Below are 25,274 nucleotides of genomic sequence, written 5' to 3' on the forward strand. Positions count from 1 at the left end.
ACATTACCTCATTATTCCTTCTTTTGCACTTTGTTTATTTTTGTAACTTATAGATTTTATGCCTCTGCATTGTACTGATGCTGCAAAACAACATATTTCCCATCATATGTCAGTGATAATAAATCTGATTCTGAGAAACATCTGAAGATTTGAAGGAACATGTAGAATTAATATCAAATTGGCAAGCTCTATTGAACTGTATAAAGATGTGGCCAGTGAAGAGTGGTCCGTGATTCATGGTCTGTGGAGTTCTACAGGGGCCTTTTGCTGCATGCAATACTCATACCTTGATTTTGCAGTCAGCAGCAAATGGACTTGGAAGACAGCTGAAAAAAAATTCTACGGGCTACATGGTGGGGGTTTCCCTTATTCTGGAAAGATGTGGAAACTGGTGCCAATGCTGGTGGATCTGTGGGATTCAGAAACCAAGTAAGCAGACAATTAAATTGAAGAAATCTCAGACAGCAGATTTGATGTAAAACACATATTTATTCATAATTTTAAGCTATTACAGAAAGAAAAATAAAAAATTGGACCATTCACATAAAGGAAGCATTGAAATATCATTAAATGAAAAATTACAGAATTTTCAAATGTTTTTCCTGAGGGAATGACAATCCACACAAAACAAATATGTTTTTGAGCACTAGAAAGGTTGTTCAAAAATACTTATGATTTAGTGCACAATTAAAACTCAGCTTAATCAATACAGCCAAATGCTTACAATATTAAACAGAATATGTTTGAACTACTCAGCCAGTCAGGCTGCATTTGTGCAAAGAAACAGTTTACAAATCAATGACTTTTCATAATTCTATTCCTCTCTTCACATGTGCTTCCTGACCAAATAAATATCTCCATCATTTCTGCTTTCATCTGTGTGGAGTATTCTACTCGTTCTACCCTATTCATTCAGTATGTGTACTCTGTTCATTTTGTACTTCTTTTCTCTACAAATGTGTTAAAAGTTGAAGTTCGAGTCAGAAAATAGATTCAATGTGATTGCATTGAAGAAGGTCGCAAAATTATGATCTGTATAGAAAGGATATTACAAACAGAAGTTTATGGATTTCCATGTTTAATTTGGCAAGAATAGACACCAAAAATTCCTGTCAGCTTTACATAGCAGTGGTTGGCAGTATAAACACAAATCATTATTTGAAGGAAAGGTGTGTAAAGGATACCAAGTTGTATCACCATTTACTAGGAGAAATAATATGCAAATAGACATTAATGCAGTTATCCAGTTGGTGACCCTTAGCTCAGCTTAATTAATCCCAATAAATGTGAGGTGATAGAGGAAGAATCAATGATGGGTATACAACAAATCTGATCTGTTGAACAACCTCAAGGACTATTTAATGGACCTTTTATACAATAAAGATGAACTCTTGATCTCTTAAACTACCTCTTCATGGTCTTCGCACTTTGTCTACTTGCACTGCACTTTCTCCGTAACTGTATTCTATTTTTTTCCCTTTTGTGCTACCTCCATGTATTTATGTATAGAATAATCTGTCTGGATGGCATGCAAACAAAAGCTTTTCACTCTATCTCAGTACATGTGACAATAATAAACTAATTACCTATTGTAAGGTCATGGTGATAATTATTATAACCTCCTTGATTGCCAGTAAGACCACATTTAAATTATATGCAATTTTAGTCAACCTTTCTTGAAGAGGATTTCAACAGAGTACTGCAGAGGAGGTTCAGAAATGAATCTAGCATTTAAGATTAGCAGCATAGGAAAATTCAGCCTGCATTCCATACCAACATTTTCCAATATGTTTATATCACTTTATCCATTACATTCCCAAGAAGAGTTAATGTTCCTCACAAATATAACCAAGTAGAGAATTTTATTTTGAGTTAGACTAAAATAAAAGGAAAATATGATCAAAGAGTGATAAGGAAATTGAGGTTTTCTCAGTATTTCTTTCTCAGAAATTGTATAAATACAAAGTGTTTACATCTAATGAATTATTTCTGAAATGCAGTAATTGTTGCTGGGTAAGCAATCTGGAAACTTTTCCATAAATATATGTTATAAATAACAAATCAGATGATTTGTCAGATTATCCATTTTTGTGCTGAGGATCTGGGAAGAAATATTGAGCAGGATACTTGAAGTCTCTGACAAGGGCTCTTTAGTCTGAAAGGAAAATAAGAGATTTGGTTTACAACTTCATGTAAAAGATAGTGGTTAGAAATTCTATTGTGTACCATTTTTATGTGCTATGCAATAATTTAATAGGAGATTGATATCAGAAAGCAAATGGCAACTTTGCATAATACACTTCCAAACAAAAGCCACTGGACAAGCAGCAGTCACATCAATTTCTGTGCAATGCACAGCTGACTTCACTACTACAGTTCTGTGTTAAGAAATGGCATAGGCCTGGCATGAAAGAGCAGGCCTTTATCGAGAGGTGTGAAAGGCCTGTCGTACCCGAGTGCTTAGCAGGGAGTCTGTAGGCCTTGAATCACTACAGGGGATCCCAATATCTTCATCTGACAAGTCCTCATTCTTTGGTGTTGATTGGCAGGAAGGGAAGATGCAAAAAAGTCCTCTGCAGTCCTTGTCCCAAGTGCCCACTTCCAACTGCATTAAGTCCTATTGGCTGGAGATGCTGTATCCCTGCTCTCTCAACATTTACCCATCATACAAGGGCGAATCTGCTACAAAGTGGCCAGCCTAATTTAAAAGTTTCCACCAAGGCTGGAGGTTGTGCTTCTCAAATAAGTTTCAGACTAATGTATGGCTTCTTTGCAATGGCTCAGAAGGGTGGATTAGCAATCCTTATGTAAAATTACTTATCTGCAGTCTTGAGTGATTCCGATGTGGGTGTGCAATACATCACATTAAACATGCATTTTTTTTTAAACAATCATGTCCTGGCCAGATCCTCCAATATCTGGCAACCCTGTGACCTCTCTCAGAGGCCGATGTCAGAATATCCTTCAAGAGGAACCCTTGCAAGGCGTCAGGCCCAACAGTGTACCTGGGCAGGTACTGAAAACCTGTGCCGACCAACTGGCTTGGAGTGTTCAAGGACATCTTCAACCTCCAACTGCTTTGGTTCTGAGGTTCTCACCAGTTTCAAAAGGGACGCAATCATACCAGTGCCCGAGAAGAGCAGGATGAGCTGCCACAATGACTATCACCCGGTAGCACTCACATCTACTGTGATGAAGTGCTTTGAGAGGTTGGTCATGACTAGAATTAACTCATTCCTAAGGACCTGGACCCACTGCAATTTGCCTACCGCCACAACGGGGCTACAGCAGACGCAATCTCACTGGCTCTCCACTCTGCTTTGGAGCAACTAGACAACAGCTAAACATACATCAGGCTGTTATTTATCGATTATAGCTCAGCATTCAACACCATCATCCCCTCAATACTAGTCAACAAGCTTCAAAACCTGGGCCTCTGTACCTCCCTCTGCAACTAGATCCTCGACTTCCTTATGGGGAGACCACAGTCAGTGTGGATCGGTATTAACATCTCCTTCTTGCTGACAATCAACACAGGCACACTCAGTGCTTAGCCCACTGATCTACTCTCTCTGCACTCATGACTGTGTGGCTAAGCACAGCTTGAACGCCAACTATAAATTCACAAATGACACCACTTTTGTTGGTAAAGTCTCAGATGGCAGCGAGGAGGTGTACAGGAGTGAGATAGTTCGGCAGGTTGAGTGATGTCGCAACAACCTCGCACAACATCAACAAGACCAAGGAATTAATTGTGGACTTCAGGAAGGGGAAGTCTGGAGAACACACACCAGTCCTCATTGAGGGGTCAGTGAAGAAAAGGGTGAGCAGCTTCAAGTTCCTGGATGTCAACATCTCAGAGGATCTAACCTGGGCCCAACACATTGATGCAATCACAAAGGCAGCACGCCAGTGGCTCTACTTTACTAGGAGTTTTAGGAGATTTGGTATGTCACCAAAGGCTCATGCAAATTTCTATAGATGTACAGTGGAGAGCATTCTGACTGGTTGCATCATAGCCTGGTATGGAGGTTCCAATGCACAGGATCGCAAGAGGCTGCAGAGGGTTGTAGATTCAGCCAGCTCCATCATGGGCAGAACCCTCCCCACCACTGAGGACATGTGGTGCCTCAATAAGGCAGCATCCATCACTAAGGACCCTCACCATACAGGACATGCCCTCTTCTCATTACTGCCATCGGGGATAAGGTACAGGAGCCTAAAGACCCACACTCAATGATTTAGGAACAGCTTCTTCCCCTCCGCCATCAGATTTCTGAACGGCCTACGAACCCAAGAACACTACTTCGTTATCCCTTCTTTTTTGCACTTTTTATTTATTTTGTTATTTATAGTCATTTTTAAGTCTTTGCTCTGTACTGCTGCCAAAAAACAAATTTCATGACATACAAGTCAGTGATAATAAACCTGATTCTGATTCATTCCCAATATTGCACTGAAGTGTCAGCCTAAATTACGTGCTCATATTCTTCAGATCATATATTACTATAACAAATGATTGTAGTATTTGCCCTGCTGAGTCTGGCCCAGCCTGTCGTGGAGTAAACTAGTCAGTCCTATTCCCTAGTTCTTTTCCCATGACCCTGCAAATTGTTTAAACTCTCAACTATTTGAAAGCTGCAATTGAATTTGACTCCACTACATTTTCAGGGCAGTACATTCTAGATTATAACTACCCACTGCAAATAAGTTTCTTGTCATGTCACTCCTAGCTCCTTTGTCAATTATCATAAATCTCAGTCCTCTGGTCCTTGACCCTCACTAACGAGAACAGTTTTCCCTGCAGCTAAAAAGTCATGATTTTATGCACTTGCACAAACTCTTCCTTACAAAATTCTATGCTCCAGCAGAAAACATGTTTTCCTGATTTAATCACAAAAATATTTATCATGAACATCAATATCATGTGTGTATTTTATAAGCATGCTATCATTAACCACAGATTAATTTGTTTTCCTTGTTTGCTAGCACACAATTATATCTCATATCTTAAAGAATGATTCTGAGTGATGTGAAGGAACCTAGGGGGCTTGGACTGTATATCACAGATCCTTGAATAGGATAGGATAGGTCAATATGATTAAAAGTGCATAACTAGATGTTTTCTTTTATTATTCTGTAGCATAGAATATAAGAGCAGTGATATCATGGAATATAAGAGCATATTCAATTGCCCTCCAGAAGGTGGTGGCAAGCCTGCCACCTTGAACTGCTATAGTCTTCCTACAATGCTATTGGGCAGGGAGTTCTGGATTTCAGCACAATAATGAAGGAATGACAATGTATTTTCAAGTCAGAATTGTTGCAGCTGTGAGATGCTGGTGGTGATGGTACTCTATGTGAAGCCAGCATCCTTCTTGCTGATATGGGTTTGGGAGTAATTGCAGTGCATTTTGCAGATGGTGTACAATGCAGCCTGACAGTATCCAAATCACGCAGGTTGCTTTGTCCTGAATACTGTTGAGCTAATTTAGCATTGTTGAAGCTGCACATATCCAGGCATGTGGAGAATATTTCACTACACTTCTCAATTGTAGCTTGTAGATGGTGGGAAGGCTTTGGGGGTGTCAGAAACCAAGTCAGTCACCACAGAATACCCTGCCTCTGACCTGTTCATACAGGCACAGATTTTAGTGACCAATCCATTAGAGTTTCTGATCAATGGTGACACTGGAATATTGATGGGAGATGGGGCAGGGAGTTGGGAAATGGCAAAGTTAATGTCACTGAACATCAGCAGTGGGTGATTAGACTCTCTCTTGTTGGATTTAGCCATTATCTGGTACATTTGTGACACAAATGTTACTTGGCATTTATCAAACTGAATGTTGTCTAGGTCTTTCTGCATGCAAGCGTGGACTACTTCATTTCCTGATGAGTTGTGAACAGAATTGAACAATGGAAGAAAATTAATGAAGCAGCTGAAGATGGTTGGGCCTTGGACACTGTCTGGAAGAACTTCTGCGGTGATATGTTGTGGCTTGGATAATTGACCTCCAACATCCACAAACATCTTCCTGTGAGGTCTGATACGTTTTCTCCTTCAGAAGTGCAGAGAATGAGGTGCCAACCAGACAAAGCTGGATGCTCAATCTAAACTTCATACCATGAACATAATTAAGTGATCTACAGTCAATGTATCAGAACAAGGTTCTGAATTCCCAGCACAAGAATAATGGTGGACAATTTAACAATTAGCAGAAGGAGAAAAGCTCCACTATCATAGCTGATTCTCAAGTGATAGTCAAGCCTAGTATGCAAGTGCAAAAGAGAAAGCTGAAGCATTTACTATAATCTGGAGCAAGTAGAACTGAATCGACAGTTCATCCCTGGGTCCTTCCAGGATCCCTACCAATGACAATCTTTAGCCATTTTGATTCACTCCACATGATATCAAGAAATAACTGAGATTCTGACAGCAGATCAGCTGTACCTTGCAGAATGTTGTGATACCAGAATGAATAGTAAATCATCTACTTAATTACAGAAGTTTTCTTACCAAAAAAAAATTAGTGTTTGATATTTCTTTTACAATATCTAAAATTTCATGTAGGTTGCAAAAATTACTGCATTTAATTGAACTGGAAGTAGAGATTACAATATATCCTTCAATATAAAAATAAATATTCAGGAATTTAGAATCTATTTTTCCACAGAATTATATTAACAATGATAATGTGCATAATCCCAAGCCAATCAGAAAGGTAAAATACCAACTTATTTTTTGAACTGATAATACTTATTGCAAGCGAATCCTGCACGAGAATGAAATGTACTAAAATGTATCTGCAGTCATTACGTATCATTAAAACTAATATTCAAATAACATTTCTATCTTTATGAACAGAGTTAAATTTCATGTCAACAAAAAATCATGCTATAATCAGGGATAACAATTCTTGATGGAGTTCCCTATACTTCCATGCATTTTGCTTAAGTTTAGTATTTTAAATCAAATAATCCGTAAATTTTGATTTAGCAGCATTCACCAAGCAAAATGCCAATTTTGGTTCACAAGTCAGAAGCCTGTATTCTTCTTTAAAATGGATATCCATTAAAACAAAAATCCAATTTAACAACCATTTTCATTTTAATAAGAAGACTAGACAGCAGACACTTAACTAAATGCCTTATTGAAAGGGTAAGTGCTTATGACAGTATATTTATGTCGATTAAGGGAGCTTATTTCTCAGATGCCATCATTAATGACTTTTAGCAAAACTCAAAAATATTGCATGACAGACTTATTCAGCAGAGAGCAATAATGTGTTATACATGATAAAATATCCAATTCCTACAGTACAGTCACTAATTGAACTACTCAAAATACAGCTTCATGCGTACTTGCCACCATCTATATCAACTCCCTTGAAGTCAGATAGAAAATTCTCCTTTATTGCCACAATTGTGTACCAAATTAACCAATTTCCCAATAGCTCCACTGTATTAGATTACTGAAAAATGTCCTTTCATACATTGTAAATTAAGTTTAACAAATCTGCATGTAGTTAAAATAATGTTGTTGCAAAGATATTCAGGCCAAAACCTGCTGCCAGTGGCTTAGCATTAACATATGGAGAAACTTCATACTCAGCTTTTGCACATACCACTGTGCCAAATTACTAGTAAATAAGGTCTGGATCATAAATAGTAAAAATCTGCCTGAGTGGGTTAAGACAAATCTTGCCCGCAAAACAGCTGTTGAAACCCTGACATCTGGCTAAGAAACAACCCCAGGCTCTTTCAGCTATAAAAGCTGTCAAGGATTTTGAATGCTTCAGAATGTTCCTGACATTCAGAAACTTTCAAAACCTGTTAAAATCAATTAAAAAATTAAATTACAAACATTTTAAAAATTAAATAATTAAAAACATTGAAAGAAATACAATCAAAGATAGCATAAATTATGTCATGTAGAGTCATACAGCACAGAAATAGGCCCTTCAACCCACTGGATCCATGTCAACCATCAAGTAACCACTTACACTAATTCCATTTCATTTTTCCCACATTGCCATCAACTCACCCAACATCTACCTTTCAGCTACACACTAAGTGAAATTTATAGAAGCTAATTAAGCTACCAACCACACTTCTTTGTGATGTGGGACAAAACAAAAACATCTGGAGGAAACCCACATGGTCACAGAGAGATCATGCAAACACCACAAAGACAGCATCTGTGGTCAGGCTAGATTCTGGGTCGCTAGAGCTGTGAAGACAGCTGCTCTATCAGCTGACACCTTGTTTGGCCTTACATTCATATTGATATTAATATTTTCCTGCTACCTTCTCTTGTGCCACCATGTCCTTAATGACCTTGCATTATTGCTGTAACACTGTCACCCAATATAATAACAAAATGCTGGAAATAATAATACCTTGTATTTCCCCTTTGTCCTCTCAAAAATTCCAGTCCATTCAAATAAATGGGCCAACTGTTCCTACACCAGCTCTAGCCAAAGCAGACAGCTTTAGTTTGTTTGTATTTCATCACTGAACTCAGAGCGGAGTCTGATGTTGGAAACTAGCTGGGAAACCACTTGTAGAGCTCAGCCAGCCAGTTCATGTTCACACAAGGTTCTGAACTTCCTAACTTTTAGGGGATGGGTGGGGAGGTGATGTGGTTGCTAACTGCTCTTTTCCAGCAAATTCTGGCCCAACAATGCAACACTAAGTTACTTCATATCACGAATGGACATACATCCCCATTTCATCAGTGATTTTAATGTACTGAGGATAAACATAACATACATGCTAGAAACTTGTATTCCAGTGTTACCTGGTCTCTTTTGCATTTCATTCACATGCCATCACAAAAGTTAATCCACCCAGCTCTTTACATTCTCATCTGTAAAATTACATCTGCTTACAATCACCCCACCTCTCTCCCCCAATCCCCACCAATTCTAACTGCATGAGAAAACAATTCATTTGAAATTCTGTTTATTTTGCAGAGGTAACTCAACTTGCAAACACAGCTTGGATACAGTGAAAATGACATGAAAGTATTTTGGAATTACGCTCTTCATTGTAAACCTGTCACAATGTTTGATTATCTATGTGCTTTTGCATGTTCAATTTAAAGTTCTCTGACTAGATTCACCTCCCAAATTTAGGGTCCACTGGCCCATACGAGTCCACTTTTAATGCACTCAGGCTTCCTCCTGAGGCCCTTAATTATACACCCCGAGTATGGCATTTGTAGTAATCATTTTCTTTATTGGTTTACCACTTTTGGGAAGGACACAAATTGGATGCAGTTTTTTTTAATATAACATTGTAGCTCATTTAAACATAGAACAGTAGAGCACTGGACAGGCCAATCGACCAACAATGTTGTGCCGATCTTGATGCCAATTTATACTAAATGTCCTCCTGTGTATCATCCATATCCCTCCATTCCTTTCATATTCATGTGAATATCTAAAAGCCTCTTAAGCTCCACCAAACCGCCTGATTCCACCACTACCCCTGGTAACCTATTCCAGGCGCTTACCACCCTCTGAGTAAAAAACTTGACCCTCATGTCGCCTTTAAACTTCCCCCCTCTAACCTTAAAAGCATGTCCTCTGGTGTTTGGCATTTCTACCCTGGGAAACAGATTTTGACAGTCTACCCTATCTATGCCTCTCATAATTCTAAAAACCTCTTTCAGGCCTCCCCTTAGCCTCCACTGCTTTAAGGAGAATAACCCAAGTTTGTCCAACCTGTCCTTATAGCTCATACTTTCTAATCCAAGCAGCATCTCTTCTGTATCTTTTCCACAATCTCCACATCCTTCCTATAATGGGGCGACCAGAACTGCACATAATACACAAGTGTAGTCTGACTAAAGTTTTATATAGAACATAGAACAGTACAGCACAGGAACAGGCCCTTTAGCCCACAATGTTGCATGACCTCCTTGCTCTAGTAATCAACACCCCTACCAATGAAGGCAAACATACCATATGACTCCTTTACCACCTTATCCACTTGCGTAGCCACTTTCAGTGAACTATGGACCTGAACCCCAAGATCCCTCTGTACATCAATGCTGTTAAGGGGCCTACCATTAACTGTATACTTTCTCCTCTCATTTGACCACCCAAAGTGCAACACCTCACACTTGTTTGGATTAAATTCCATCTGCCACTTCTCTGCCCATATCAGTAACTGATCTATATCCTGCTGTATTCTTTGATAGTCCTTTACACTGTCCACAACTCAACCAACCTTGGTGTCATCCACAAATTTGCTAATCCACCCATTTAGATTTTCATCCAAATCAATGGTATATATCACAAGCAACAGAAGTCCCAGCACTGATCCTTGTGGAACACCACTGGTCACGAACCTCCAACCAGAATAACAGCCTTCCACCCCTATTCTCTGTCTTCTATGGGCAAGCCAGTTCTGAATCCACAAAGGTAGACAACAGCAGCTTCAAGTAGAAGAATGATTCAAGTAGAAGAATGATTCAAGTAGCAATTGCCATAAAGCCTTGACACAAGAGTCTGATGCCTTTATGGATTGTAGAAGGGTAGCAAGAATAGGACTTCCAAGGACTGACATTTGATAGCATTCAAGGAGGTAACTGAAGCAGTTAACCTGACCTCTACTTGCTCAGGAACCATCACGTGGTTCAAGAACAAGTATATTGAATATTGAGCAAGGTCAAGTGATGAACTCAACATACATGTTGTTCTAATGAAAAGGTGTCAACCACATTAACACAACTGGAACTTCTCAATTTTTCTTGTGATCACGATGATTGCTGGGGATGTGAGAGAAGGAAATCCAAGATGATGCTCTGGAATAATACAAAAAATATAGCCATGATAATGGAGCAGTGATACTGGCAAGTTTGAATAACCAGGCAATTGTTTTCCAAGTTGTTCTTTCATGTTGACACTTAAGTATCAGATGCAAGATCATTAAGGACATGATAGCACAAGAGAAGATAGCAGAGAAATATTAATATCAATATGGATGTTATGCCAAACAAGGTGTCAGAAATTCAAGAGAATGTGTGTGTATTTTCGTTTACAAGGCAAAAATTCCAGAAATAAGATTCAAAATGAACAACAGTACATGCTTTAGGAATTACTTGCAAATGAATTTTTTCAGTATTTGAAACTAGTTACACCTTTCTTGATTGTGATTTTCTTTGACCTTGCCAAGATGTAGGATATTTACTGTGGTGAAAAGAGGAGTGAAAGCAATCAAGGATAGCTGGGCTAGGAGAAAACTCTTGGGCATGTTGTGGCTTACAAAAATGAAGAATTAGTAAATGTAATTGAGTGCAAGAAAATAAAATAAGGAATCGAGAAATCCTGTTTTAAAGGGACGGAGGCTTCTGATGAGTGTAACAATAGAAATTCAAATCTCACACTTGGACAATTCACACAATGCAAGATCTTGATTTTCTCCATTTTTGGAACAACGAGAAACATAACCTTGAATAAGCAGTTTTTATGTTTCACTAAGACAGATCACATTTCTGGATTAAGTGCATCAGCCAGTGACAATGCCATTGTAGTTTTGAGACTGAAACTAATGTTAATTCCTTAAAGCAGATAACTGTTACTCTTCAGTACACACTGCAGCATTGTGATTTTAAACAACAGCCAGATCCAACTTAAAAGCATGAATAGATTATTTCAGAAATTTTTTTAAACAATTGGCGTTGATTATTTTACTCATGATAGATCATGGTTTACATTCACCAAATTAAATATTTTCATTTGTTTTTCTTCAATAATGACTATTACCTACAATAATAATGGAACTAACTCTTATATGTATAATGGAAGCACCAGAAGCTGCAGCACATTCCAAGTCCTCTTTCTGTCAGCTTTGATTAAATATCTCTCCCTGAGGTGTATTTCTCTTTGCTGCAAGTCAGCAGTTCCTTGATGCACATTGCGCCATCATGGGAAATCAAGTGCCAAGTGTTTCTGAAACAAGTTATTAATCACAGTTTTTAATTCAATATCAGGTTACAATACCCCCTTCAGATAAACAAGTGCTGCAATTCTAGAAATTAGTTATACTTACAGAAGTAGAAAATCTTTGTGTGAGTACATAATAATAAAAAACAAGATTGGCCTGTCAACACAAGTCACAGCTAATTGCCATCAATCACAATTATCAATATTAATGCTTGTTATAATAGCTGGAAAAACTGTGGTTCATGTCTAACTTTTGTTACTCCTTAGTAGATTGCTGGGTGACCACTATTCATACTGAAGTTAAAACTAGCTCTTTTAAGTTATAATCTTTATGTACCAGGGTTTTCCTGTCTCTGCAACACCATACCAAGTTTCCAAATGTAAATCAGTCCAAATCCAGAAACAAATAAGCAATCCATTCCTCCTGCAGGTGAGATGCAGGCAGGTCATAGCAGTGACATCAAACAGGATGAAAGGATATGCACCCTCATTAAATGTGTGAGATTGTGTACCCAGAATACCCCTATGCTTAAGCTATGCTCCTATTACACAAAAATATCATATAAAGGAATGGAAACAACAAAGAAACTCATTCACAGAAAACAATTCCAAGAAAATTATTTTTTTTCAGTGTAACTCAAAGCCCATCATTGAGAAATGAAAACTCCCTCCCTGAGTACTTTCAGGTATGCTCTTGCCCAACATGGATTAACAAAAAAAGTAGTGAGCTGAAGGAGAGTCTATTCATGGAATCTCCTCCAATGGCATAACTTCAAGATATCTGCACCTCTTAAGATCTAACTTCATTGTCACCCTCAATTTTAATTGATTCACACCTTCAGTTACTAAAGCTTTAAATGCTTGAATTCCCTTCCTGAACCACACAGTTGCTCGTCTCTTTTCTCCTTCCAGATTTTCTTTAAAACCTACCTCTTTGATCAAGCATTGGTTATCCTGTGCTATATCTTAAGTTGTTCAGCATTAATTTTTCTTTGATAATAGTCCTGTGAAACAACTTGGGACATTCTGCTATGTTAAAAGACACTATATAAATAACAGTACACATTTATATGTACCAGAAACAATTATTGTTTTCACAGAAATTGTCATGGAATTGCCATAGAATACAACTTCCAAAGCAGCGGTTAAAAGAAAAATGAACAACTTGCAAATCAGAACCCTGATATGCAATAAAAGTTTCAAAGGTTTGCTTAAAAAACAGCTTAATTTGAGCAATAGCATATAAAATTATTACAATCAGATAAATGAAAATGTTAAATAATTAATTTAAGGGAATATCAGGTGCATCAGTCAAAAATCTTTGATACAAGGCAGTTTCTGAAGTTTTCACATAACATCAAAAAGGTCTAACTTCATTCTGAAACCCACCAGTTGTTTTTTCGTCCAACACACAAAGGAGCTGGAGGAACTTGGCGGGTCAGGCAACACCTGTGGAGGGAAATGAACAGTCGATGTTTCGGGTCAAGACCCTTCATCAGGACTGGCTGCAGTTTTGATTTTTTTGTGGTAAATATAAAAAAAGTTAGTTGTGCTCAAAATCCAGATTTGTTTATACCTTCAAAGATGGGAGTAAGACTTTCTACATCATTTTGAATACGCAATCGCAGTATTTCCTGAAGCAGTGAATGACGTTGGCTCTCCTCGTCAATGCCCATTTGTTCCAACTTTCCTGCAGTGAGTCTCAACAAAGCACGTCCTGTTGACATAAATAAACATACACTCATAAGGCTATAAGAAAGAGGAAAAGGAGTAGACCACTTGAGCCTGCTCTGTCATTCAAGAAGATCATGGCTGATCTAATTTTCCTCACCCACTTTCCCACACCCTCCCCTAAGTCTCAATTCTATTACTGATTAAAAATCTATCCATCCCAGCTTTGACTATGTTCAAGGATTCAACTCTCTGTAGCTTACAGAATTCCAAAGAATTACAACCCTTTGAGAGAACAAGAAATTATTCCTCATGTCAGTCCAAAATAGGCAAGCCCTTATTCCAAGACAATATCCTCTGGTCCTAGACTCTGAGGGGGAAACATCCTCTCAGCACTTATCCAGCCTCCTTAGAATTTTCTATGTTTTAGTAAGATTGCCTCTCATTTTTCTAAACTCCAGTGAGTGCAGACCGAACATGTTACAACTTTCCTTAAAAGACAATAACTCCAAACTAAGGATCATCCCAGTGTACCTTTGCTGAAATGTCCCTGATGATAATATTTTAAATATACATTAGTCTCGATGTGATCTCACTAGTGCCTTTGACACCTGCAGTAAAACTTCCCTACTTTTACACTCACTTGAAATACAAACCAGCACTCCATTAGCCTACCTGATTACCAATAACATATTCCACCACATGCCCATCAACTAACCACCACTCACCTACACTGGGGGCAATTTCCTGTGGCTGATTAACCTACTGTCAAGTCTTTGGAACGTGGGAGGAAACCAGATCATGCAGTCACGGGAAGATCATGCAAAACTTCACACAAACAGCACCTGAGGGCAGGATTGAAGCTAGGTTGCTGGAGCCTTGTGGTCATAGCACTGACTGCTGCACTACTGTGGCATCCATATCAAACTAATCAATATCAGAAATCTCTCCAGATTACACCACTTCCATCCCCCACCCCCACCCACATTCCCATCCACCCCAAGAGTTCTGATACTAATTGCAACTTCGAAAAAAGGAAATAAAAAAACTTTAGTCAATATTCACCAAATTTATGTTCTAATGTATAAATTAACCAGGATTTTGAGATGCGTGCTAGTCTTTTTCTTTTCTAAAAAGACAGCTAGAAAAGAAACAACTTCTGGCAACTAAAAACAACAAACAAATAAAGGGCAAAACTCATTTTCCATCTGTGATAAAATAAAGTTACACAATCTGTATACCAGAGCATTTCAGAGAATGATGATGCAATTTCAACAAAGCAAGCAATGAACTTTAGACCTTTCCACTTTAAAGAACTCCAATTATATAGATCCATCAGTTACAGCTGAAAGCTGAAAAACAAGTTAAATTCTGCCAAGTGTCAACAAGACATATTACTCAGAGAGAACAGTTTATGAGGGTCTACAATTGCTATTAGTGTCAGTTGTCAGCCCCAGCTGTGATTCAGAACAGCAAAGCATATCAGGTTAATTGCTTACCTTCCACATGGCCTTCATTTGAATGTAGTTCCTTCTTCTGAAATAGTTTATCGTCCACATACAGCAGTATAGGTTAGACAGGGTGTTAATCATAGATAAATTATCCTTTAAGAGCTCTTCTTGCAGTGACATTGCATGAACTTTGTGAACATCATATGCTGTCTAACAACCCTAACTAATTTCTTCTCTTCAATCCTAACTGTTCAAGTGCTTTATACAGAGATAGCATTCCACATGTTTATTCCGTGCCCCCATGATGCTGCACAAGATAAAATGGATGATCTGCACTGTTATGAAAATCAAGGATGTACTGCAGTGTTATTGTTATATGATACAGCTATGTCCTTTTAAGGCCACAATCTCAAGTTATAGGAGTTAAGTTCAAAAAGATCTGTTAAGGGACTATTATGAAATATGAAATTTTATCCATCCCCAGTCGTAAACAATGGCATCCATCTATGGCTCCAAGCTCTCAAATTTGTTCCTTAAAATCTTTGTTTCTCCATCTCCAAAATATTTATTAAAATTCATCTCTTTGGCCAAGGTCCTATTGTGATGTCAAATTTTGATTAACCAGCCTTTTGAAGTGTCCTATACAAGGTCACCCTTTCCTAGTTGTTCTGGTCACCCCATTACAGGAAGCATGTGGAGGCTTTGGAAAGGGTGCAGAAGAGGTTTACAAAGTCTGGCTTAGAGGGTATGAGCTACAAGGAGAGTTGCACAAACTTGGGTTGTTTTCTCTGGAGCATTGGAAACTGAGGGGATAAGTTTATAAAATTATGAGAGGTACAGATAGTGTAGTCACTCAGAATTTGTTTCCCAGGGTAGAATACTAGAGGACATGCATTGAAGGTGAGGGGGAAGTTTAAAGGAGATGTGCAGGGCAAGTTTCACACACACACACACAGAGCTAGGTGACTGGAACATGCTGCTAGAGATAGTGGTGGAAGCAGATACAATAGTGGCATTTAAGAGGCTTTTAGATGGATACATGAATATGCAGGGAATGAAGGGATATGGATCATGTGTAGGCAGGAGCGATTTAGTTTAATTTGGCATTGTGTTCAGCATGGACATCACGGGCAAAGATCCTGTCCTGTGCCTGTATTGTTCTATGTTATATGCTCTAAAAGGTGTTCTATAAATGAAAGAACTTCTATTTCGTACAATGTTCTAACAAGATGTTTATAGTGGCTTGCTGTCTGGCCCTTTCAGTTTCTGGCTTCTTCTTCCAAAATTATTCACCTGCCATAGGCTTACAAACATCAGGTTTTCACCAAGAAAGAACTGTTGACTCTCCTCGCTACTGCCCAACTTTCCTGAAACAAGCATATTTCCTCACTCACTTCATAGGATGGGGATCATCACTGACAAGAGCAACATGATGATGGTGTTGCATTTAACTGGATCACAGTAAATTAAGTTTAGCCTAATTTTAGAAAAGAACAACGTAAAAGTAGTTATTTGAAAAAGGGTTACCTTCAGTGAAGGAAAAAAAGTCTAGTCCAGGTGATACAGATTTTGCATGTATATGACTAATGACGTAGAGAATAAAATGAAACAGATGAAAAAAGGAAGCTGATGATGAAGCCTCAAAAATTTCAGGCAACAAGAAAATTGCAATAATGTAGTAGACAGTGAAGAGGGCAACAACAGATTCCAGGAGGACATGGATAGATGGGTGAAAAGACCAGACATATGGCAAAAATGTATGTACAGAGTCATGTATATTCATTTTTTTTATATTTACAGACTGGACAAGGTGAAGTAATAAACTAATGCAAAAATGCAAAGCATTTCTCCTCATGAAAAAATGTGAAGTGACTTATTTCAATAAAATAACAGGAAAGGTGATATTACAACTAAATCGTACAATTTTAAAGGCAGTTTATGATCAGGGACATCTGGAGGGTGCACATATACAAATCTTTGGAGGTGAACCTACAAGCTATGTTTTATAAATAGCGAACTTTATAAATGGAGGCCTTTGTGAACAGTGACATTGAGAACACAGGCAAGAAAGGTATGTTTAAATTCCACAAAGTTCCAGTTAGACTCCAGATGGAGTATTCATTTTTGAGCAACATTTTTTCAGGAAGAATACAGAGGCTTTACACAGCTTGCAGAATCTGCAATATCTTTTCTAAAAGAAATTGGACAAATACATCAAAAGAAAAAAAATGCTCAACAATGAGAGGAAAACAGGAGGGTGAGATGAACCTGAAAGTTCTTTCAAATAACCCACAGAGACAAAAGATTTTATGACCTTCTCCTTTGCCACATACAAGGCTGCCCTCAATCTACTCTCTAAATCCGAGGTCATTCATTTCATTTCTGCTTGTCTCCTAACTTATACTTAGGTCAAACTAAGTTGAAGAGGTCGAGGGACCATTCTGTAAAGGAAGTTGTGGCCCTCACATTGACCAAATTTCATAACCCAGCATGCAAGACTTCTAAAATCAGGCTGTAGACTGAATAATCTGCAGGAATGGTCATTCATAGATAGACACAAACAAGAATTAGAAAATGAACATCAAAAAAAATACAAGTGCTAGAAAGCTGAAATAAAACAAAAGGTAGTGAAAACATTCAGCAGGTCAGGCAACATCTATAGAAAAAGGGACAGAGTTAACATTTCATCTCAAAGACAGTCCATCAGAAAAATCCAATGATGTACATCTGCGGACATGGGGTCAGTTATTTACTTAAGAATAGTTTAGCCAGAGTAACCTACATTTGGAACCAACTGTTGGTAAAGAGGAATATATGAGAGTGGATTTAAAGTTCAAATGTGTTTAAAAGGTTAAACAACCCCTTCCGCTCCATCATGTCAATGCCAATGATCTACACTAATCCCATTTTCCAGCATTTGGTCCATAGCCTTCAAAGCCATAGCATTTCAAGCATTCTTCTAAATACTTCTTAAATGTTTGTGACAGTATCTACCTTCACCACTCAAGCAATGTTCTAGATTTCAACCAGCCACAGGCTGAAAATGTTCTTGCTCAAATCTCCTCTAAATATCTTACTACTCACCTTAAACCTATGCCCCTGTTATAGACACCTCTACCAGTGAAACAATTCTCATATTTGACCTATCCATGCCGCTGATAATTCTATATCATGTCCCCTTCAGCCCTCTTTGCTCCCAAGAAAACAAACCCAGCCAATGCAATCTTACCACATAGAAGAAACACTCCATCACCAGTAAATTCACCTGGTAAATTTCCTCTGCCTATTACTGTGGCAAACAGAACTATCTGCAGTCACTCCAGCTGTGACTTAACTAATGCTTTATATAGTTGTAAGCTAATCTCCCTGCTCTTATATTCTATGCCCTGGCTAATGAAGACAAGTATCCCATTTGTGTCCTCAACCACCTAACATATTTGTGCTGCTACCTCAAAGATCCTCAAACATAGTTCGCCAAAATGCCTCAGTACTTCCAAAGGTCCATTCATTCATTCATTGTGTATATCCTAGCCATATTAGTTCACCCAAAATGTATCACTTCATACTTTTTCAGGATTAAGCTCCATCTGTCATTACTCTTCCAATTTTACCAAATCATCAATGTCATTCTATAACTGTAGACTACCCTCCATACTACAACATCACCAATTTTCATGTCATTTCTGAACTTACTAATCATACCTCCTACATTCACGTCCAGATTGTTTACATATGCATTAAACAGCAATGGTCCCAGAAAGATCCCTTAAGTACACCACTAGTCATAAGCTTCCAAATCATGAAGACAATTCTTAATCATTCACTTTTGGTCTCTTATCAACAAACTTTATGGAAGTATACGCAGATTAGATCGAAAATTATGCTACCCTCATTGACACACTTAGTTACCTCATTGAAAAATTCAATTAAATCCATAAGTAGTGTTTGTATCATATTTGAAAGTGCAATCAGTTATTAAAAGATCATTGGCTGGTACTGCATTGCAAGCCTTGTCTAATATAAGGGTTAATATTTCAATTAATAACATTTTTCCTCAATTCTCTTAACTAGTTCAGGATGCAGCACCAATATTTCAAAGTTTAGATTCTAAGTCTTCAAACTACAAGACTTCTATACTATTAATTTTCTGTCACTGCATAAACTATTAACTGTGACTAGTTTGTCATCCCTTAGTTCTTTCAAAAAGGAGAAAGCTCCTTACATGAGAAGAAAGGGCATTAATAAATATAAATAAAGCTTGCATGGTTAATTTACGTTGAAGGAAACACCTGTCATGACTAATAGAATGACAGAGCACAATAGACCAAATGACTTTCCACTTCTGGCCATGAGAGAATTTGCAATGAATCCTGACTGTTAACGACATCAAATAGTCACAAGTAACATCAGCATAGTCCTTCAGAGAGTAATGGCTCACTCTCAATGGGGAAAAAAATCTCTTGAATTCATCAAGTGATATTAAATAGATCTTACATAGAACAGTACAGCACTGGCCAGGCCATTCAGCACACGAGGTTGTGCTGATCTTGATGCCAATTTAAAAAAGATATTCTCCAAATTAATCACCTACAACTTTAGCAAGAGCCCTAACTGGTGGCTCATTGGTGATAAATTCCCACCATGATTTGTTCAGAAATTGATGAATAGGATTCTTATAAAATTGAAAGCAAAATGCTGCAAGAAATTCATGATACCCATCAATCTCCAATTATATTGTGCATAGATATTATTAGAGTTTTACTGATAGACACTCAGTAAAACTCTGATAATCCAATGTCTGGTTGTATAGAAATTCCAATAGTTCAACATCTGCTCACCTGCCCCCATTTCCTGCAAACTCACTGGGTTCACTGGATAATTGATTACCCTACTCTATAAAATCTAAAACAATTAAAATTGTGTTGGGATATTAATAAGAATAATATCCAATAGTCTGGAAAATCCACAGGTCCAGCAGGATGCCAGATTATTGGAATTTTAATGTAGTTAGCTCCCACACATAGTGGTGAGTTACTCGGGGCCATATCAATACTCTACTAACAATGGAAAGAAAGAATAATGCTTGTTCTCTTGGCTTAGAATCCAAACAGAAAGTTATTTGAGGATATAAGGGTAAAAGGTAAGGGTAAAAAGGGTAATGAACAAAATTTCACAGCCTCCATACAATTATAATACTCGTATTAGCACAAGTAAAAATTCAGATTTGAAAACTGCACTTTCTTTAACCAATACTTGGTATGTGGGTAAATATAAATTTTAATTTTTTTTCATTTCATTACATAATTTATTGGTATTCTCATAGTTTTCACCATAAAGTTGCATTGTCTCTGAACTCAGACAGTTATAAGGTTCTATCAAGCAGTATCCAGAATGAATTTAACCATATCCACATCAAATGGGTGCAATTCTTAAATGGGCTCATTGTGCTTCATCAAAAGATAAAGTTTTAAAATATTATTGACAGGAAATCATTTTTAAATACATGTTCCTAGATATGCACATTCTTAAATCTTTCTTGGGTTCATACCAAACAAGTGTTGAAGGTTTCAGCAAGCCAGTTGAAGCACTTAATATTGCTGCCTCAGCAATACCTGAAGTAATCAAACATTTAACTGACTCAGTTGCACTTCCAGATCTTCCTCTCATAGAGAGATGAGGCTAATAATGGCCACCACTGTTGCAGGATAAGCTGGGCTAACTCCTGGAATCAGCATTATGGTAAATGTGGAAATCTAGAAGCTACTGTCAGAAACACCCTGCTGCTCCAGTCCTCACAGATAGATTCAGCACCAAAATAATTGTGATTATGTGAATTTAGAGTAATGACCCAATACTTCTTCATTAAAAGACAATGCATTTAGCATTATCAGTTTTTAAAAAGGGCGATAAATTAGTGTAGTTTCAATCTTCAAGAAAATTTACAAATTAAAAAAAAATTCTCTTTTCTCTCACACAATTCCATCTTAACAGTATGTCTCAATATTTAAATAATTGTATAGGAGCTGATATTAATGTAATCTATGATTCTTATTGATGACCATGTATCTCAGTAAGGATACCTTAATTTGATTAATTCAAGAGTCCAGATGCTACCTCTCTGCTCCTCAAAAATGTGTCAAAACCGTGTAGAGGGTGCTATGCTGGACGTGGGATTATTGGAAACCACCACTGCAAAGGCTTGATAAATCTCTAGGCAATTATAAACAAGATAACAAAAATAAGACCTACTGAGAGGAAAACTCTGGCAATGTTAAGTTTATAAATGAAGCAGTACAGGCTTCACTATATCAATTCATAAATGATTTGGAAGTTGGATCAACTGACCCGATAGACAATCTCATTTCATTTCTTCCACAGGTGTATGTTGGCAGCTACCTCTGATGCTATGTGTGAAATTAAAGTTGATTATTCCAATTGATGACTCAACAGATGGTAATTCAGTAAATAATACTCTGCCTCTCAGCTCTTTCACCTGTACTCTGCTCTCTCTGCAGAACATATTTTCTTTAATTCATTTTCAAGCCACTTTTATATGTTCTGTATAAGCATGCAACAAACCAATTCACTTCTGTATTTATGCTGCAAGTTTGAAGGGTAACTTTAATCCTTTTGTTTACAATGCATTATTTGTGACTTGCTTTTTTTCCTCTTTCCCAGTTTCAAATTGCTTTACCGCTTCCTTTTCACTTTTTCAGTTGGTAGTTTCATTTCTATGTTTTCTCTGCCATTATTTATTTAACAGTTAGAATCTGAAAACCTGAATGTAAAATAAAAAGACATTGAGGTTTTCAGATTATGTCATTTTAGGCTAGAGGAAAACATACATTTCCTGACACAAGAAGTAGAAGCAGGAGTAGGCCACCTGGTCCCTCAAGCCTGCCCTCCACACAATATTATCATTGCTGATTTGCCCCAGGTATCAAACTTCTGCATCAGTTCCCCATAACACTCAATTTGCTGATTTTTCAAAAATGTATCTAGCTCCTCTTTAAATATCCCTAATGATCTAGCATGCACAGCCCTCCAGATGTAGAGTATTCCAAAGATTCACCAATCTCTGCGAAGAAATTGCTGTGCATTTCAGTTTTAAGTGATCACCACCTTTTCTTGTAATTACATCACCTCATTCAAGATTCTTCCTAGAAGTGGAAACATTTCAACATCGACACTGGCATGCCTCCTTTGGATCTCGTATGTTTCAAAAAGATCACTCTTCTAAACTCCAAAGACGGGTGTGCATAATTAAGTGCTTCCTCACCATGAGTATTAATTTGCCTACATCAGGAAAAAAAGGATTTGGGGAATTGACTCTGTGCTTGGCACAACTACTGCAGAAGGGTCAATCTACATGAATTGGAAACTGGACAGCAAAAGCAAGAGAATACAACTATTCTTATTCTCTGCAAATTATTCATAGCAACAAAGAATTGACAGTATACAAGCACAATAAGTTCCATATTCAGCCCAAGCCACATTTCCCATTTACAGGTCTGTGAAATCTGTCAAACACAAGATAGAAGCTGATATCTGGATTCCTAAATTCCAAGATGAGAAAATGTTTTTCCGTCTATAAATTGAGCTAGAAAGACTTATTGACTGCCTGGAATTCAAACTGTCCTATTACCATATATCATTTGTTTTTGCTAATTGCATTTGTTTTGCCCTTTTTGCATTTTGTGTAATAAACAGTTTCTTCTCAAGTGCAGATCCAATGATTTCAATATACAGAACCATGAAAATACTCAAAATTCGAAAATAACAGAAAACTAAAAATATCCCATGGCGTAAGGCTTTGACTTTCTATAACATTGAAACTTTTAAGACGTGTCAAGCTCCATTTTTATTGTAAGATATTCCATGATTTTTAATCAGTATTTGGAGATCTTTGGCCTAGAAATTCAATTGCATGAGGCAACTTGTATTCAGGTTTGCAATTGAAAAAGATCTTCCCCATTGTGAAATGCAATAACAACCATTTCCACATTGTTCAGCATCATTCAGGAAACATAACCTGGCACGTCTCAGCATGACTTAGCCATGTGCCCAGATAGGATTTCAGCATTGAGGCACACAGAATGGCATCTTTCCATTTTTTCAGTACTGCAGAGCAACTTACGAAGGGTTCACTAGCATTGCCAGACATACATTTCATAATCTGGCCCAATTGCAGCAAAAATTGAAACCTTGCTCATAAGATATGCAAACAAATAATTACACTCAATGTGATGAGATACAAGCTTGTTATAAATTAAGCTGCAAGTATACCTCAAATTCAACACCGATAGCACATCTGGCACCAGCTTTATGCCAGGGCTGGCTGGCATAAGAAGCAAAGCCCCATTTATTTGACCTTGATTAAAAAGGCAAAATGCATATAAATGGAATTAAAAAGATAGGTGGTTTACTTGCTTTATTATATTTTACTTCATCTTATTTTTTCCCCCCCATTTCCAGTGCTTCATGATAATTTCATTTGTTTTAAATTCTTCAAATCTATATAAATACATGACATTTAAGAAGTGTTTAAAAGGTCATTGGGATGTTGTGGGTGTGGGGTCTCGGAATGCCCAACACCTCATCACTGGAAGCATTAACATTCTGCTTCACAGGAAGAGTCCCAAGTACAAAAAGTCAACTTGGCTGGCCCTTCATATTCAGAGAAGTTAAGTGCAATTGCCAGGTATCATGGGAGGGAAATGCAGGGGGCAGAATAATCCAGCTTCACAGCCAATTAATGTGTAATACATTGGTATCATGAACTCACACTGGAGTAATGGCATGCTACCATGTTATCCAGCTACTTGTGGTAATTCACATTCAGTGAAGCATCTTTCTTTTACAAAGTAAAGAGCAGTTTTCACTCCAATAAAGGTAAAATGGTAACCTGGTGAAATTTCAGACTGCTGCAAATTCAAAATTGAACATTATGGCAGAGGAATGGAGGTATCATCATGACCAGCTCAACCAATCTGAATACCTGCTACAAAAGCCAATTTGTCTAAAAATGGTGGGAGTAACATGAAAGTTTAAAAGAAAACTGACCACGAATGTTTTTATAAACCCTTCAACATTTACAGTGTCCTGCAACGTGATTTATACTTTTTCCACTTTGACTTCTCAAGTGCTTAATTCACATTCTCCTTTTTAATTTATATTTATCTTAATGTCCAGTACTATTTTACAATTGACTCTTATTAGGAACAATGTGTGAGATTTCTCCAAGTTTAAGCAGTTTTAGCTGTCTGAAATATATCAAACAAAATGATACAAACCTCCAATGACTCAAATTCCCATTGTTTAATCTCTGGTGCCATCCACTGTTTTAAAAGTAAAAGTACAATACAAAGTCAAAGTGTAAGCAATAAAAATGATTAGACTAAAATTTCTTCCTTTGTACAGGACCAAAGATTTAAAATAGTTCTTGGTCAAATATTTACATTAATAAGATAATTCCTGGCAATTTGAACATCACATTGTACTGTGAAGAGCACCAACTTGCAATCATGTAAACTGAAAGCAGAATATTATTTTTGCATGCTTGAAAGAACTTGCAAGAAACAAAAACTGAAAAGTTGGGGGAAAAAAATCATAAGGTTGTCAATGTTTCCCATTAATTAATATCATTAAAACAGATTATCTGCCAATGAACATTTGATGCTTGTTAAATATAATTGTGCATAAATTGCTGCCTCATTTCCTACATGACAACAGTGACTATACTTCAAAGATCAGGTTAATGGTGGTAAATCTACAATAGTGTCCGTAACTGTTTAAAAGCTAACCCTTAAACTTAGCTTTTAAACAGTTACAGACACTATTGTAGATTTTTTTTTTAAAAAATCAGTGGAATGGTGGAATTGCTTCTAACTTGACCATAGAATATTCCCTCACATATCAATGTATCTTTATTCCATCTCTCAACAGATACATACAGTTAAATATGCACCTTTAAGCACCTGAAAATATATTTTAAAAAAAACAAGTCTCAAGATAGTTCTCAGGTCGAAATAGAAATTGGACGAAGTTAAGAAAAAGTAAATGAAGTGAGTTTTGACAAGCTTTTGAGCAGACATGTATCAAGGCGAGAAGGATGTGGAAAAAGAATGAGTACAGTATATGTGTAAGCTCCAGCACCAATGATAGAATGCAAGGTGCAAAGGGAAGCAGGTCAGAG

The 25,274-nt window shown here is 37.3% G+C and overlaps 1 protein-coding gene across 10 annotated transcripts in view; it reads right to left on the minus strand.

Annotated features, from left to right (window-relative positions):
• Positions 1-475: 475 nt before the first annotated feature.
• Positions 476-25,274, minus strand: part of LOC127575467 (sterile alpha motif domain-containing protein 12-like) — a 36,635-nt gene continuing 11,836 nt past the window's right edge. For 7 of the 10 annotated variants that reach the window (XM_052025369.1, XM_052025370.1, XM_052025364.1 and 4 more), the window contains exons 4-5: positions 13,534-13,674; positions 11,053-11,963 (exon numbers count right to left, since the gene is read on the minus strand). In XM_052025369.1, coding sequence (XP_051881329.1) covers positions 11,947-11,963; positions 13,534-13,674 — 158 coding nt within the window. In that variant the 3' untranslated portion in view covers positions 11,053-11,946. Of the gene's footprint in view, positions 2,156-11,052; positions 11,964-13,346; positions 13,407-13,533; positions 13,675-25,274 lie in introns of those variants that run through there. The other 3 variants (XM_052025371.1, XM_052025372.1, XM_052025373.1) reach the window with 3 other exon arrangements.

This window comes from Pristis pectinata, chromosome 10, assembly GCF_009764475.1.
Source record: "Pristis pectinata isolate sPriPec2 chromosome 10, sPriPec2.1.pri, whole genome shotgun sequence".
Classification (NCBI taxonomy): Eukaryota; Metazoa; Chordata; class Chondrichthyes; order Rhinopristiformes; family Pristidae; genus Pristis; species Pristis pectinata.